The sequence below is a fragment of the Amphiura filiformis genome, chromosome 18 (assembly GCF_039555335.1).
Source record: "Amphiura filiformis chromosome 18, Afil_fr2py, whole genome shotgun sequence".
NCBI lineage: Eukaryota > Metazoa > Echinodermata > Ophiuroidea > Amphilepidida > Amphiuridae > Amphiura > Amphiura filiformis.
Genome location: NC_092645.1, coordinates 11,528,368 through 11,545,246, shown reverse-complemented (window position 1 = coordinate 11,545,246; position 16,879 = coordinate 11,528,368). Strand labels below are relative to the sequence as shown.

The following is a 16,879-nucleotide window of genomic DNA, read 5'->3' as shown; positions in this document are numbered from 1 at the left end:
ATATAGCCTTAGTCGGATGTCCTTCAGCCTATTATGCGTTTAAAAACTATTAAACAGATAGTTTATTAAACGGATCACAATGGCCATGCGTGGCTGTGGATTCAACCTACCATGGCATTTTCTGCCATGAAGATATCGGGGCGATGACACTGTGCCCCATGTTTAAAATCATATGGAGCCACTGAGTCCAGGCATGACCATAAAGCCATATAGGAAGCATGAGTATAATAGCTATAGAAGATGGACTGAGATGATATGCCTCTGAGTTTCCCCATAAAATCTACTCTTGAAGTACAACAGATGACATCTTTTAACCCCATGAGAACTACCTGCCGATTGGCCAAAAAGAAGTGTTCATTATCAATTGGACCAATCAGCAACATTGTTAGAATAATTTCACTACGCAAACAATTGGGCTGAATTATTTGCAAAGCTCCCTTCTGATTGGTGATTAAAGGGAAGATATCACGTAATTGACCAATCAGAGGCAATGTTAGATCGGCAGGTAGTGCTCAGGGAGTTAAAACAGCTACACTACATGTCAACATTTCATATCAATTTATGTGCTTTTAAAACATGAAAAAAGGCTGACACTGTCCATAACATAATCCATTTTTGGCAGCATTTAAGGTCAAATTTTGCACATGAAATTCATAAAATGTAGTAAAATTCCTTGCATTTGTTAGCCTAGCATTAGAAATATTTAAGTGTGATAATACAAATTATTGCATATAAATTAAAATGATATGAAATCATAATTATTAGTATAAAAATATACACTTTGATTTTAAGGATTAGTCTTCACTCTTTCCAATGACTTTTATAGTTTGATAAGCTCGAAATTGGTGGGCCTTGTAATATCACAGATTAATATCAATGTATTTTATTTCGAGAATTGTAATGTTACATCTCGCCAGAAGTATCACAAATTATTAATTCAAGTCTATATACTTTGTCTACTTATAATATAGACCAGACAGGTCAACTATATCACTCTGGGTTTATACTCTTTGGTGTAGTGTTAAAAGCTTAACAATCCCGTCGATTATGAGCTGATCAAGCTATAGCAGTGCATCCCTTCTCTAAAAGCTTGTTACACAGCCATTGTATTTTAATAGTGTGAATGGAATAGGGTTAATTTGGTTCATAAAATAAGTCCTTAAAATCATAAAGGTACCTACCAGAATAACTCAATTTTCCAAAACCTGTATTGATCATGTTTGGACTTCCCGACCTGAATTGTTTGCTAATCATGGTGCTACTATTTTCTCTTTCAGTGACCACTCCTTGGTTTATGCTGTGAGTAAGGCTGCAAAATGTGCTAGGGGTCTGGCTCGTAATATCACTGCCAGGTCATATCGCAAGTTTGATACTAACAATTTCCTTGATGATCTTTCAAAAGTGCCATGGGACACCATTGAGGTATCTGATAACCCCGATACTGCCTGGAGTATTTTTGAAGGTCTTTTTGCTCCCATCTGTGACAAACATGCTCCATTCAAAAATATGAAAATTCCGAACCAACCTCCACCCTGGTTTGATGATGAGTACCTGTCCCTTAGAAAAGATGTTCGTCACTTTAAATCTACAGCCCAAAAATCCCAATTGGCAAAAGACTGGGAGGTTTTTAAGGCAGCTAGAAACAATCTGAACAACATGGCAAAGAAACTGAAGAGGGAATATTTTGAGTCCTCAATTAAAGATGCTGGCACCGACTCTCGTAAATTATGGAAAACAATTAAAACTATTATTCCTGGTAGTCAACAAACCCCCATTCACAGTGTCAAAGTTGATGATGATGTAATTAATGATGGTGATGCCATTGCTAATGAATTCAATACTTTCTTTTCAAACATAGGTAAAAAGCTTGCTGATGCCATTCCAGTGACAACGAACCAGGCCAACCTTGCTGATGGAACCAAAATGCCAAATAGAGACCGGTTTGGGTTCTGTGAAATCTACGCCAAGGAAGTTTCTAACATTCTAAGTAATCTTGATGGTAGTAAGGCCACAGGGCTCGACAACATCAGCCCTAAGCTCCTCAAGATTGGTCACGATCACCTGGCTCAGCCGTTGGCCTATATAATGAATTTGAGTCTCTCCTCTGGCATAGTTCCATCGGCATGGAAGCTAAGTCGTGTCTCACCTATCTTTAAGGAAGGTGATCCAATGGACACAAGTAACTACAGGCCTATATCGGTCATCCCAGCTTGTATGAAAGTTTTCGAAAAAATTGTTCATAATCAGTTGTATCAATATATTGATTATTATCAAATCCTGTCTCCTAACCAATCTGGTTTCAGACCTAAGCACTCAACACAAACTTGTCTCGTCGATGTCTGCGACTACCTCCTAGATAATATGAGTAAAGGCTATTTAACTGGTGCTGTTTTCCTCGACCTGAAAAAAGCCTTCGATCACGGTCAACCATGAAGTGCTTATTAACAAGCTTGCAAGTGTCGGAGTGCTTGGTTTGGAACTTGGATGGTTCTCATCCTATTTATCTGACCGGTTTCAAGTCACCAGAGTTAATAATCACTTATCTAGTAAGGCCCCTGTCAAGTTTGGGGTCCCCAGGGCTCCATCCTTGGCCCCCTCCTTTTTACCCTATATATCAATGACTTGCCAACCATCCTAAAGAGTGTTGATTGTAGAGTAGATTTATATGCAGATGATACTGCTATTTTCGTCAGGGGAAAGACAGTTGATACACTTAACAGAATCTTGAATTCTAAATTTTCTTATGTTGCCCAGTGGCTTGAAATCAACTATCTCACTCTCAACGTCAAAAAAACAAAATCCATGCTTTTTGGCACTCATCAAAAACTTGCCCGTACCCAAGATAAGCTCAACATTCAAATTAGAGGTGAGGCAATAGAACAAATTGACCAATTTAAATATCTTGGTGTTTGGTTTGACCCATCACTTACCTGGTGTATAAATATTGACAAAGTGGTCTTAAAAGTCAACAAGCGTATTGGTCTGATAAGAAGGGTACGTAATGTATTGCCAACAAAAACTCTTGTCATGTTGTACAAATCTTTAATTATTCCACACTTTGATTACTGCGATGTAGTATGGGGTAATGCCAACAATACTCTTTTGTCTAAATTGGAAGTTCTTCAAAATACTGCTGGTAAAGTTATTCTCGGTCTTCCACGTCGTTTCCCAACTGATGTCTTATTAGGAAGACTGAGCTGGGAAAAACTTTGTGATCGTCGTTTGAAACACCTTAATATTATGGTTTACAAAAGTCTTACTGGCAGTCTACCCACAAATCTGTGCAATATTTTTAATACTGTTTCTGACATTCATAGCTACAGGACAAGAGCTGGTTCTCAGGGAAATTTGGTCCTATCTCTCTGTCGCAACACATCGGACAGTAGAAAATTTAGTTATAGGGGGCTTTAGCATTCAACAACCTTCCAACTGCTGCTAAAGCACCACTTCCAGCCAAGCTTGGAACTTTTAAAAGAATTGTATCTTAATGCTATTTTTATATTTTTAATATATATTTGCTATCTGTACCTAAGTGTCTTTTAGTTCCAGAGTTTGTAATTTTGAATGTATTTTAATATATAATATTTATTATTCTTGTAAATTGTTAACCATTTTGATGTATTTTGTTTGACCCCTGGGCACCCATGAAAAACAGTGTTCACACTGATTGGGTTTCCCCAGGCAAAATAAGATCTAATAAATAAATAAAATTGGTGAAAGAAAAACTTATATGTATAACATTCTATATTTACATAAATCACCAGAATATAGGATTTTTCTCTGAATGAGTAAAATAAATTATATAGATCTGTTGATTAAAAAAAATATGTTAGCAACTACTTTATGGTCTTGAAAAAAAACACCTGAAAACCATGGGTTTTTTTTTACCATTTGAATTTTTACCATTAGCTGAAATCAGCTAAACACTGGAAATTTCATGCCTGAAAATGAAAAATAAATTTTCACAAATTCTTAGCATCTTCATATCCAACCAAGTCAGCACTGACATCCCAAAATCTCTTGGCAACTTCTTTGTTGCGTGACTCTTCAGAGCTCTCGGTCTCCTCCAGAAAGCGAAAATATTTACCTGTAGTTCCTGGAAACGAAACAAAGAACATGCATGGTTTAGTCTAGTACCCAGCCATTGTTCCCATGCACCTAGATGATTTATTTTTCTAACCTATTTCTTCGTAATTTCTAGTACACAAATTTTGTTGTTCCCAATACAAAATATTGTCCTGTGGGTGGGGAAAGGTAATTAAACTTTACATGGGGTCAAATTTCAAACTTCATCAAATTGTGTCGAAAACATTACTAATGTATTAATTCCTCTGGTCATAAGGATTCAGAAAATGTGTAGTGTTGTGTTACCTATCTACCGTTCTTGAGTTATTCCCAAAAAGGTCAAAGGTCAAGCGTTGACCTCTAAAGGGTCAAATTTCTAACTTGCTATCATTTTGATGAAAATAGTGCCAAAATATTGTTTTGATAAATGATCTTAAATAATGCTAGTTAGCAATTTGTAGAATGTTTCATTACCTATGTACACATCAAAATAGGTCAAGTTCAATAGGTTTATATGGTCATTGACCTACCGTATTTTGTCAAATAGTCGCCCCCCCCTCAAATAAATGCCCCCACCACTTTTTTTCAACCAAGATGTTTCAAAATGCCGATATTTCCATGCTATCTTGTGTAGTAAGCTTACCAAGTTGGCACATGGTCCATAATAAGCGTCAATAATTGGCGAAAATCTGGATCAGAAACCCGGAAGTGAGCCAGAAGTCAGTGTTTCTAGTTCATAGTTCGCCATTTTAGCGTGTGTTCTTAGTTTACCTAATGATTTTAACGGGAATTATCGTTCTAAAATTGACCTTGAATAAACGCCCCCCTTGGGAAAATGTAACGCCCCCGGGGGCATTTATTTGACGAAATACGGTATTTGATGCAAAATCTAGGTCATGTAACCCTGCCCATAGGAAAAAAATAGCCAATTGCGCGGAAAAAAAGTTCCGCACAAATCGCCTGTCCCTGGTTATGAAACATCCTACATATTGTTAACTAGCATTGTTTAAGATCCATTTATCAAAACAAAGATTTTGACACACAGTTGTAGCTGGTCTCATTACCTACCTTTTAAATTTGGATCTGATGCCAGTAGCACTATGTTGTCTCCTCTCTCTGGTGCCCCCTGTGGCTGACACACTGTTACAGACCTCATTACCAACCATTCAAATTTAGATCTGATGCCAGAAGCACTATATTATCTCCTCCTTCATCCACAGTGCTAGTGATGCCTTTTATTCTCACCCTGGTCCCCTCTGGAGGAGCCACTGTTACAGACCTCATTATCAACCTTTCAAATTTCGATCTGATGCCAGGAGTACTATATTATCCCCACCTTCAACCGCAGTGCTAGTGATGCCTTTTATTCTCTCCCATACCCCCTCTGATTGAGCCACTGGTTACAGGCTTTATTACTTACCTTTTAAATTAGGATCTGATGCCAGGAGTACTATGTTATCCCCTCCTTCATCCACAGTGCTAGTGATGCCACTCATTCTGAAGATAAATCCCAAGGGATACTTGAGGAGGAATTATGTGAAGGCTGATGCATGACGCATGGAACCTGTCAGTGGAATGAACCCTGATGGGTGGAAAATTAAAGATGCATGTGCCATTAGTGTACTGAATATATAATGGAATTAAAACCTCATCAGGGTCTCCCAGTCAGTCCGAAACACCATCATCCGAACCCCCGTTAGTCCGAAAATCTAATTGAAGTTAGGGTTAGGGCTAGGGTTAGGGTTAGGGTTGGCATCTTTTTCAAAGCTAGGGTTAGGGTTGATGTCTTTTTCAATTCGATTTTTGGACTGACGGAGGTTAGGATTGTGTTTCAGACTGACAGGGTGTCCCCATCAGAAAAGGGCCCTTATCGCCTGCTTTCGTGATTACCTACTTTTGATAACCACCACTATACCCTCACATCTTATTCTATGGAGTTCTATTCTTATAACCCCCTTACCCACCCTTATCCAGTGGCGTAGCCAGCACTTTTCAGAGGGAGGGAGAGACAAATTTTAAGGAAGGCACCTTTTGGCGACAAAATCATTAAATTATTAAAAAATCTTTTTCAACTTCAAAGTGTAGTGGGGAACCCTAATGTCATAAAAAAGTGTTAATTAGAAATATAATTGGTTTTGTTTGGAAGCAGTGGTTTAAAAATTCTGAAAAGTGCCCAAAGTTACCCCATTTTACGGTACTCCCCATCACCCTCTGACCCTACCATAACACCCTACCATCATACCCCGGCACCCTTCTCCTACCTCCCTCAACCACCCTACAATACCACACCCAGGCCACACTACCCCCAGCACCCTATGACCCCACTTATACCCTGCTACCCTAACCCAGCACACTAGTTCCATTGACAGTGTATTAAAATTTCCCCTCCCAGCAAAGAGATACGAACAGCAAGCAACAACTGTAAAAGTGAAAATTTTCGCAGTACATTAATTTTCGTGCTTTTCGCATGCAACACAGCTACCGCAAATATAAAAACATGTGAATATGTTCTTTTAATGTATAGGTCTATGTAAGAAAATTCAAAATTATAAATTAAAGACAAGCAATGTAGTTCAAAATCAGCAAAAGGAGAAAAATTACACACACAAAAATGACCACTTTTACAGTACTCTTACCTGGGCATAAACAGTTGACAGTGACACAAGTACCCTCTAATCTCCGTGCCAATTCTTTAGTGAATAGAACATTGGCAAGTTTGGAGGTTGAATATGCAAATAGACCCTTGTATGTTCCTTCTTTCTCCAACATTAGGTTGTCAAAATCTATTGTAGGAGCTGGACCTAAAAAGTATTAAAGTGAAATCAGTTAAAGCAATAATGTGTGATTTGCATAAAGAATAGATTCCTATTTGAATGTTTGTTTTCACTGATCACATTATCCCCTTTTAATTTTGACCCAAACAAATGAGGCATAACGAAGAAAATTTTTGATTTCATTCCAGCGCCTACAATGCGTGTACTACGTTCGCCGATCGTAACATGTAATACTACACGGAGCATCGCGTTCGACGTGTGTACACATAAGCTGACATTCACGGGAGATGTTAGCAAGCAGTCTGATTAAAACCGGGTCGACCCGGTTTTAATATACAAAGTATAAACTTTTACTGTTATATTAAAGCACTTCAGGATTAGTCTCTTACGTGGTATTTTAGTACACCACTGGGCATTATAATTATGCAAAAAGTAGAAATCCGAGTAAAATTGAGGGCGTCGCTGTGAGGCAAATCACACATTATGGCTTTAATTACCTGCCATCAATATGTCTTGCCTTTCTTCCCCGGCCTGACACTTCCCCAAAAATCAAATTCTTCCCAACCCGACACAGAAAAGCAAGTATTTCTTTCCTGCTAGATACTTCCCCGTGACATCTTACTCACCCCGACCAGCAGTGGCAGCACCAGGAATATTTTTGGGGAGCATCGCGGGGAAACGTGAATTTCATGGGGAAAATCAACAAATTTTGCCCAAAATTGCTGCAAAAAGGGGAAAATTGTGAAATTTTGGGTTTTTTGCCTTCAAAGTGGGGAGGGGGGGGGGGAGAGAAAAATATTCGCATAACATATCACAATATATAATCATCATACCTCTTCCCGTCTTGGGGTCATGTAATGATGATGTAGTGACAACAATTCTCGCCTCTCCCGTCTCTGTCGCTGACTTCTTCAAATCACCCAACAACAGCATTGTTAATAGAAAATGACCTATGGATAATTCACACAGAAGTTGACACAAAATTATAATTTTTACGCCATAAAAATAAAAGGTTTGTCTCAGAAACATTCGGTCAAAAAGCTATCTATGTCACTCACGAAATACACAAAAATGTTCATGTACAAGAATATTTTATTATAAGTATATCAAAAAACAAATTTTTTTTACTAAATTTCATAATTTATACTTTAAGGAAATAAAATCAATACTATCCAAATACTATCACATGGGGTAGAAACAAACTTACTTAAACTTATGTGTCTTTTAATGGGAGGTTTGTTGCCAGTTGCATGGGCATTTAATTGTGTTATCAGAAAAGCCGCTACCATTTGTACTAGCATGTGCGAAATAAAAAAACCTGGCCCTCCCCTCTGGCACCTCATACCTCAATGATATGTGCCCCTCCGCACTCTCTCCTCTCAGGGCCGTTCCAACCATTAGGCCTGGTAAGGCGGTCGCCTAGGGCGGCAAACGCAGAGGGGCGCCGAAAAAAAGAAAAAAGGGAATGGAGAAAGAAAAGGGAAGAAAAAATATAGGGCAGATAAAAAGAAAAAATGGGAGGAAAAATAAAAAGGGGGCGAAAAAAGAGAAACAGAAAACAGGGCGGAATAGAAGGAAAACGGTCGTGGGCAGTATACAAATGGATGAGTTTTCAAGGGGGTAACACCCCTTAACACCTTTAAGGTATACTTTGGTGGGCGGCAGGGAGAGGCTTTGCCTGGGGCGGTAAAATCCCTAGGATATTTCACTTGAATTTACTGCTTGATTTTGCCAAAATGATCATCCTCGATATCAAAATCTTCGAGAAATCGGGGGAGTGCAGCTTAATCATGCATCATGGTAACACAAAATGCTAATTTTCGCGCGCTTTGTGCCCTTCACTTTTTTATTTGATCATTTACCTTAAAAGTTGCCATTTTTCCGCGCTTCGCACGGAGTTTGTTTCAATAAGTTCAATCAAAAGTCGCCAATTCGAATTGCATATTTTCGCGCGCTTCGCGTGTATTTGTCCAATTCAACGGTTCATACTTGGATCATTTTAGCTTCAAATTGGCTTCAAATTGGCAAAATTTGTGCACTTCGCGTGGAAGTTATTAAGAGGAACTTAATCTAAGAGCAAAATGCCACTTTCAAATTGCGACTTTGTGTGCGCCTCGCACGCATTTGTCTCCTTCAATGTTCATATTTGATTATTGGCAGCTAAATATGCTACTTTTGCTCCGCTTCAACATACGTTCAAGGATTTTACACCAACCTCCCTCGATCCCATGTCACAAAGAAATTTACGCCACTGCTACCACCCTCCACACACACACATACACCACCCACACACTTATGAAGTCCTGCACCGTCATCACTGATCAAAGGGACCTGTGCATTCACATTGCCCCCGGGCCCATAATGGCTCTCGGCGGCACTGCACATCATACCTAAATGATTGGTGCCCTTCGATTCTGGCACCTTATAACTCGATGTTTGGTGCTCTCTACTCTGACACATCATTTAATTGGTGCCCTCCCTTTTGACACATAGCTAAAAGATTGGTGCCCCTTCGCTCTGACACATGATCGCACATCATACTCAATGCTTGGTGCCCTCCCGTTTGACACACCATACCTAAATGAATAATACCCCTCCCCTCATACCTAAATGATTGGTGCCCATGTGTAGCTCAAATCCATCTTCAGTTTTTGCAGCCTGGTCATCATTGGAATTCCCAAAGCCACCATTATCACATAGGACATGTAATGGTTTGCCTGTCGCATGGAAGTCGTCTGCAAACTTCCTCACTGATTTCAATGATGCTAGGTCTAACTGAAATAAGAAAGGCAAAGAGCTTATACTATTAATATAAATAAAAAAGGGGCTTATGCTAGTATGTAAGGGCTGTAACTAATTTAAAGAAAGGCTTATACTATTATAGACCAGCAGGCCCATAACCATGGGCTGGGACGGATGCCCCCATTCTCTTTTTGACCCAAAAAGTCCCATTTGCGAGCATAGCCAGCGAAAAAATAGGGGTTTTTTATGCCTTTTGGTCAAAAAAGGTCCACTTTCTCAAAATCTGCCCCCAGTCCAAAAAGGTCAAAATTTTGAAAAAAAAGTCCACTTTTTCAAAATCAACACCCCTCCCCCCAAATAAATCCTGTAGGCCAGTTTTGTCGGAGGCGTAGCCTGGATTTATTTGGGGGAGCTGATTTTGAAAAAGTAGACCTTTTTTTTGGACTTTTCCCAAAACTGTGGACTTTTTTGACAAAGCAAGCATAAAGAAAATAATTTTTTTGCCTTGGTGTACTAATAGACGAATGTCTCACTTGGAAATGTCACATAGATTGCGTATCTAGAACAATTTCAAGAAATGTTGGTGTCATGAATAAATTGAAACATTTTGTTCCAAGTCGTATTTTATTTACACTTTATTGTACGTTAATATTGCCTTATTTAAATTATGGAGTACTTTTATGGGAAATACATGTAAAACTTACTTAAATAAAATTGTAAAAATTCAAAAATGGTCTATTAGCACGGTGGCAAACGTTCACTATTGTTTGCTAATTATAACATATTAAAAGTTGAAGGTATGGACACACTGGAATTAGGTAGGCCTACATTCATGTACAGGCACTCTATAAATGAGCTGCCCTGTTCATTTGATAATTATTTTACCAAACGTTCTGACATACATAACTACAAGACACGATATGTAAATGACCTACATAAGAAAGTCTTTTCTGATCAAGCCATACGTACAAGAGGTCCCATTCTTTGGAATTCTTTGGATAAAAATCTGAAAGCTTCAAAATCTGTTAAACATTTCCGCAATCAATTCAAAACAAAACTGATCTCTATATATAATTAATCTTTTCCGAGTTATGTTATGTGATGTTGATTTGTTTTGTTGATTTCATTTGATTTTAGGGAAAGGCTAACTTTCAGACCTTTGGTCTTCCAGCGGCCATACCGTGTTCATATATTATTTTTTATGTAATGTCTTTGATTTTTATGGAAATAAAATATGAATGAATGAATGAATTGATATACTCACAAATGGGCAAACTTTGACCTTTTTTGATTGAAAAAAACAAACATAAAAAATGGGGGTTTTTTTCGCTCCTGTGCGCACAAAGTGGATTTTTTTTGGCCTTTGGTGATTTGGGGAGGGCTGTCTGTTATGATTATGATTTAGTAGAAGCTACCCCTGAGTCTTGTTATAGACCGAAATTAGAAGCATTTTGCAAAGTCAAGCCAAATAAGGGGGCCCTGTCGTAGCGGGCGCCCCCCAATAAAGTTTATTTCAATAGGCCTAAATAAAGAACAAAAATATAAGCCTTAAACCAACCTGCATAAATGACACTTTAGCATTTGGTAACTCCTGCCTCATAGACTCAACCGCAGCCTCTCCTTTCTCTGGGGTTCTGCATGCTAAGATCACCTCAAAGTTAAGATTTTGTAGAAGCTTAACTGCTGCATTATATCCAATACCTATAAAAACACATCAGCAACAATGCCATAATCAGTGGGAGGGGGCCGGGGGAGGAGGTAAGCTTGCCCCTCCCCAAATTAGTTGCTCATATGATATTAAAGGGGAAATGATCTTCAAAAAGCATGTGGTTTTACAAAAATATTATAGTTTCACAATTTTCTGTCGGCTCATCCGGTGTGCACCAGTGGCATAGCGTGAGTCATCCGATTGGGGGGGGCACTGACCATGATTGGGGGGGCTCCAGGTCTGATGGGGGGGCACAAGTCATTTTTGGCAATTTTCCTATGGGATTTACTAAATTTTGAAATCGATTGGGGGGGCATGGGGCCCCATGCCCTTATGATGCTACGCCTGCACCCGCCCAAGTGATTGAAGTTCATAAATTTCATTTTAGCCATGGGGCCTGTGAGCCAACCCCGGGATGTATATCTGCGTAACATTTTCAGTCAGGGGTATGAAATTTGATGCAAGAATAAAATCCCTGTTTAGGGTATGAAAATGGGCGCGTGTTACCTGTTTAGGGTATCGTTTAAGCCCAGGGTTAATCCTTGTTTAGGGTGCTTTTCAAAAATTGATTATCGCGGATGGTGTACAGGCCACAATGGGAGTGACCTCCCCACCCCCTGGAATGAGTTGACCATTTGTACATAATATGGCTTCACTGTAGGATCTGTATTTCAACCAACCATGATTGGGTGGCACCGGGTCTGATTGGGGGCACAAGCCATTTTTCAGTAATTTTCCTATGGGATTTTCTAGATTTTCAAATCGATGGGAGGGGCTGGGTGGGGGTGGGGGAGTGCACAACTGCACATCGGACCAGTGACCTTATTTAGCTCTATGATGCTCACACCACTCTTCGCCATACATACATTCTCCCAGCCAGATTTCCCTAACATATTATGAAATATAAAAAAATATAAAATAAATTTATTTTGGCAGAGTCGCCAGTGGGGTTCGAACCCACGCTGCACTGAGCAGTACTATACAGTATTATTGATTGATAACACCAGCGCCTTAGATCGCTCGGCCGTAAGGGCTTGATTGCATCATGATGAAAATTTAAACATATAATCGCAACTTCATTACTTCAACATACCACGTGACAAGCAAAGACAGAAAACGTACCATATTTTGGAATTTTATTTGTTTAAAAACATTAATGTGTATTAATTGTTGATAACTGCATGTTCTATATACAATAAATGAGCCTACGCACAATAGTTTTTTCATACATTATATCGATTTTGACTCGCACATGCTCGCCGTATACCAAAAGTATGTTGGTGTGGCGTGGCCTACCATTTTCTTGTAGCTTCTTGTATACACGCCGATGTTTTCATCATTTATACAATAAATCCACATTAGACCCCTAATTTTATTTCAGGAAATAAAAGATTAGATTACCATAAAAAGCGAAACAGTAATCATTGGTAGGGTCTAATGTCATTTTTACATGGAATTTTCAAGGTTTTTTCTATCGCCATTCTCGCTCAATTAAAAAAATATTTTGGCGTATATAAAATTGAAATAAAATTCTCTGCCTCATAAACGACATCAAAAATTGATTATCGCGGATGGTGTACAGGCCACAATAGGAGTGACCTCCCCACCCCCTGGAATGAGTTGACCATTTGTACATAATATGGCTTCACTGTAGGATCTGTATTTCAACCAACCATGATTGGGTGGCACCGGTCTGATTGGGGCACAAGCCATTTTTCAGTAATTTTCCTATGGGATTTTCTAGATTTTCAAATCGATGGGAGGGGCTGGGTGGGGGTGGGGGGAGTGCACAACTGCACATCGGACCAGTGACCTTATTTAGCTCTATGATGCTCACACCACTCTTCGCCATACATACATTCTCCCAGCCAGATTTCCCTAACATATTATGAAATATAAAAAAAATATAAAAATAAATTTATTTTGGCAGAGTCGCCAGTGGGGTTCGAACCCACGCTGCACTGAGCAGTACTATACAGTATTATTGACATAACACCAGCGCCTTAGATCGCTCGGCCGTAAGGGCTTGATTGCATCATGATGAAAATTTAAACATATAATCGCAACTTCATTACTTCAACATACCACGTGACAAGCAAAGACAGAAAACGTACCATATTTTGGAATTTTATTTGTTTAAAACATTAATGTGTATTAATTGTTGATAACTGCATGTTCTATATACAATAAATGAGCCTACGCACAATAGTTTTTTCATACATTATATCGATTTTGACTCGCACATGCTCGCCGTATACCAAAAGTATGTCGGTGTGGCGTGGCCTACCATTTTTCTTGTAGCTTCTTGTATACACGCCGATGTTTTCATCATTTATACAATAAATCCACATTAGACCCCTAATTTTATTTCAGGAAATAAAAGATTAGATTACCATAAAAACGAAACAGTAATCATTGGTAGGGTCTAATGTCATTTTTACATGGAATTTTCAAGGTTTTTTCTATCGCCATTCTCGCTCAATTAAAAAAATATTTTGGCGTATATAAAATTGAAATAAAATTCTCTGCCTCATAAACGACATCAAATGTGCCACAATTGGGTATCACAAATCGTTATATATGATGTGCAGATATTCATATTTTCTTTTATACAGAGGATGCTTCAGTTTTGACAGGAAAAATACTTTCTTGAAAACCCTCTCACTCGGTTATTTCAAAACGGTAACCACGCTTCCCTAGAATGTGCAATAAATTAGCATTAAAAAATTTCTTATTTTAACAGCAAGCATTTCTAAAATGCAGTATGGGGAAATGTGGTGTATATGATGCTATGCCACTGGTTGGTTCTGGTGAGGAATTCCCTCGTTTTCAAAAAAAACTACAAAATCTTCCCTGGAAAACCAAACCCCTTTTTGAAAATGTTACACTACTTTTAATAATTTTTCCGCATAGGCCTAGAGACCCTTTGTCTCTCAAAATTCTCACTTAACTAACCCTTTTGTCACTAAATAGATTGTCACTAAATAGATTGACCCACAATGTTCCCCTAAAAGACCCTTTTTTCGCAATAACACACACTTTTTGCCTGCGACCACGATGTTGATAAATGATAATCACCAAAAGACCATGCTTTTTTCTTTTCTACAACTTTTCACAGAGGCACATGCATGTCACTTTACTATTTCTCCTCCCCCCCTGGAATCATGTAAATGTGTGGAAACAGGGATGTTTACTATACTTTTGATACAAAACATTTAATTTCTAACAGAAATTAGAGTCATGGGTTGTACTTAGTCTAAATACAAATGCTAATTTATACTATGCCTATATTATACAAAACCTAGGCTCACCTGTATTAGACCCTGTAATAATGCATACTTTTTGCAGTCCTTCTTCAGAAGCCATATGCTAAATGAGCTTAAATGGGCGCCGACTCGGTGTCTTTGACACAAAAACATCACAGCATAATTTAAATACTGCTGCGATTTTAAAAGTATTTACTTTTACACTTAAAAGTGTTTACTTGGTGCAGGTCACAGTAGTCAGTCCTTGCATCGAGAAGTCATACATGCATGCAATCAACAATAAATGCCTGGTGACCTTGGCCTTGATTCAGTTCAGTTTCAGTTTATTACCCCACGCACATAAATGGTCTGTATGCATGCGTGACCAAAAAAAAAAAAGTAAAAAGGGGTGTTTTTTTTCAGGCAAGGCAAGTTACGCGTGTGATGCATTTAGGGTCTAAAAAACACAGATTTTCAAGAATAAGGATAATTTTCTGAATCTGAACAACTTGTTTAGGGAACCATTTCAAATTTTTGGTAAATTACAAGTCCAAAAAGGGCACATTTAATTTGTTGCAATTTTACTAGCCAAAAACTTGTTAGGGGGTAAATTCTATATAGGCCTAAATTACCTTATTAAGGGGCTAAATTTGCTGGTAGGGTAAAACTCGTTTAGGGGGTGTTTTTGGTCACGTATGCGTACACTGTCATATTTGAGTCAAGTGGCCCCCCGGGGTTTATTATACCTTTGGGCTCTAGCTGTTTGGGCAAATGGCTTAAACTGCTACAAAATAAAAGGCTATTGTTAGTAGGGTAGCTGCAGGTAATATGGGACAGCAGGTAATATGGGACACCTGTTTTCATTTTAACAAAAAGTAGCTTAGAGAAGGTAAACACTTTAAGTTGATTTGTTAAGTGTTTAGAGACATCAATTGTGCTTCTAGAAATGCAGTTTTGGAGTCTGTGTATCAAACTCTTGGAAATCAATGCCAAAAAGAGTGAAATTGCCCAAAAAATTATGTCGTTTTTTTTGGCCTGATATAAAATCAATGACGCCACATTTTATGATTGTGTATCCAAAAACTCTGGTACTGAGGGGGCATTTGTCATTTTTATGATCTTTAGGTGATGGGTTAAGCTTATCAGCAGGTAAAATTCCACTGACAAGGGGCACTTTCCTTTTATAAATGATTATTTTCTCTGATTTTCAACTGAATGGGTGCAGGTAATATGGGACACATATATAGGAAATTGTGTGCATTGTCAATGCGAAAAGCAAAACTATTTAGAAAATTGAATTTTCTTGTAGAAATTTGCATAAACATTCAAAATCATGTAACAAAAATGTTTTTAGAACAAAAGAGTGATTTTCTGAACTTTTTGATTTTCACCATAGAGATAACACAGTGTCCCATATTACCTGCACATGCAGGTAATATGGGACACTTGACGATGACATCATTTTGACGTCATAGCGTCCAAACAAACATAAAAACAAGGTAACATTGCCTGTTTTATTAATCTTAAAGGACAGGTTGTTCATCATAACAATCTCTTGTAGGCATATCTTCTTTAGTTTTTATGCAAATAAGCTAAACGTCCTTAATGGTCCCATATTCCCTGCAGGTACCCTACTACAACATTAACAATTACATAGATACAATATATAACCTATAACTTTAGAGAATCATACATATAAAAATATATTGTAAAAATAAAATTTAAAATAAATAAAACATGTACATACAGAACATATGTGACGTGTCATGTCAAAAGCAGACACTTTTGGGCAGGATCGTAAGTGGAGAAATAGCCAAAAATCTGCCCGAGAGTGATTTTTTCACAATTTGGGTTTGTTGCGAATTTGTGATGTTATTCATGTTTAAAATATTGTCTGATAGTTTCAGACTGGAATATAACTGGCATCTTGTATTTTTTGAGACATTTTCCAAGGTAATTCCTACTCTCAACATTGTCAATAATATTTTTAAAGGCTGATATCTCAATTTCCAGTTTTATAATACCATAACTTACAAACTCAATATCTTCACTTAGGAATGTCCGATTTCATTGGGGAAAACGTATGGCGTTGTGGAGCAAAATATCTCTATATTTAAGATATATGTAAAAACTTTAAAATTGATAACCTGCCCAAAAGTGTCTGCTTTTGACATGGCACGTCACATATAAAATTTATATGAAAGAATGAAGATATATAAAATATAGATATAACATTGTATCCGGGCATTGTATATGGAAATCTGAAATTTATGCGATCATAGGAGCATTTGGAATGAGGTAGAGAATAATAATTAAAACAAGAAACTATCGAAGAAGGGATGTGG

The 16,879-nt window shown here is 38.0% G+C and overlaps 1 protein-coding gene across 1 annotated transcript; it reads right to left on the bottom strand.

Moving 5' to 3' along the window:
• Positions 1-3,701: 3,701 nt before the first annotated feature.
• LOC140139843 (retinol dehydrogenase 12-like) lies at positions 3,702-14,720 on the bottom strand. The gene is made up of 7 exons (XM_072161596.1): positions 14,601-14,720; positions 11,140-11,282; positions 9,446-9,614; positions 7,673-7,789; positions 6,702-6,866; positions 5,486-5,647; positions 3,702-4,096 (listed from the first exon to the last, which is right to left on the bottom strand). The coding sequence occupies exons 1-6, from the start codon at positions 14,653-14,655 to the stop codon at positions 5,598-5,600; spliced, it is 699 nt and encodes a 232-aa protein (XP_072017697.1). The 5' UTR covers positions 14,656-14,720; the 3' UTR covers positions 3,702-4,096; positions 5,486-5,597.
• Positions 14,721-16,879: the final 2,159 nt, after the last annotated feature.

What these genes read in the sequence shown, in the direction of transcription:
- LOC140139843 (XM_072161596.1), bottom strand. Translation starts at nt 14,655, where the DNA reads ATGGCTTCTGAAGAAGGACTGCAAAAAGTATGCATTATTACAGGGTCT. An exon ending in TATTACAGGGTCTAATACAG is followed by an intron (nt 11,283 to 14,600) that starts GTGAGCCTAGGT and finishes GTGTTTTTATAG; the next exon opens with GTATTGGATATAATGCAGCA. An exon ending in CATGGGCACCAATCATTTAG is followed by an intron (nt 7,790 to 9,445) that starts GTATGAGGGGAG and finishes AATTATCCATAG; the next exon opens with GTCATTTTCTATTAACAATG.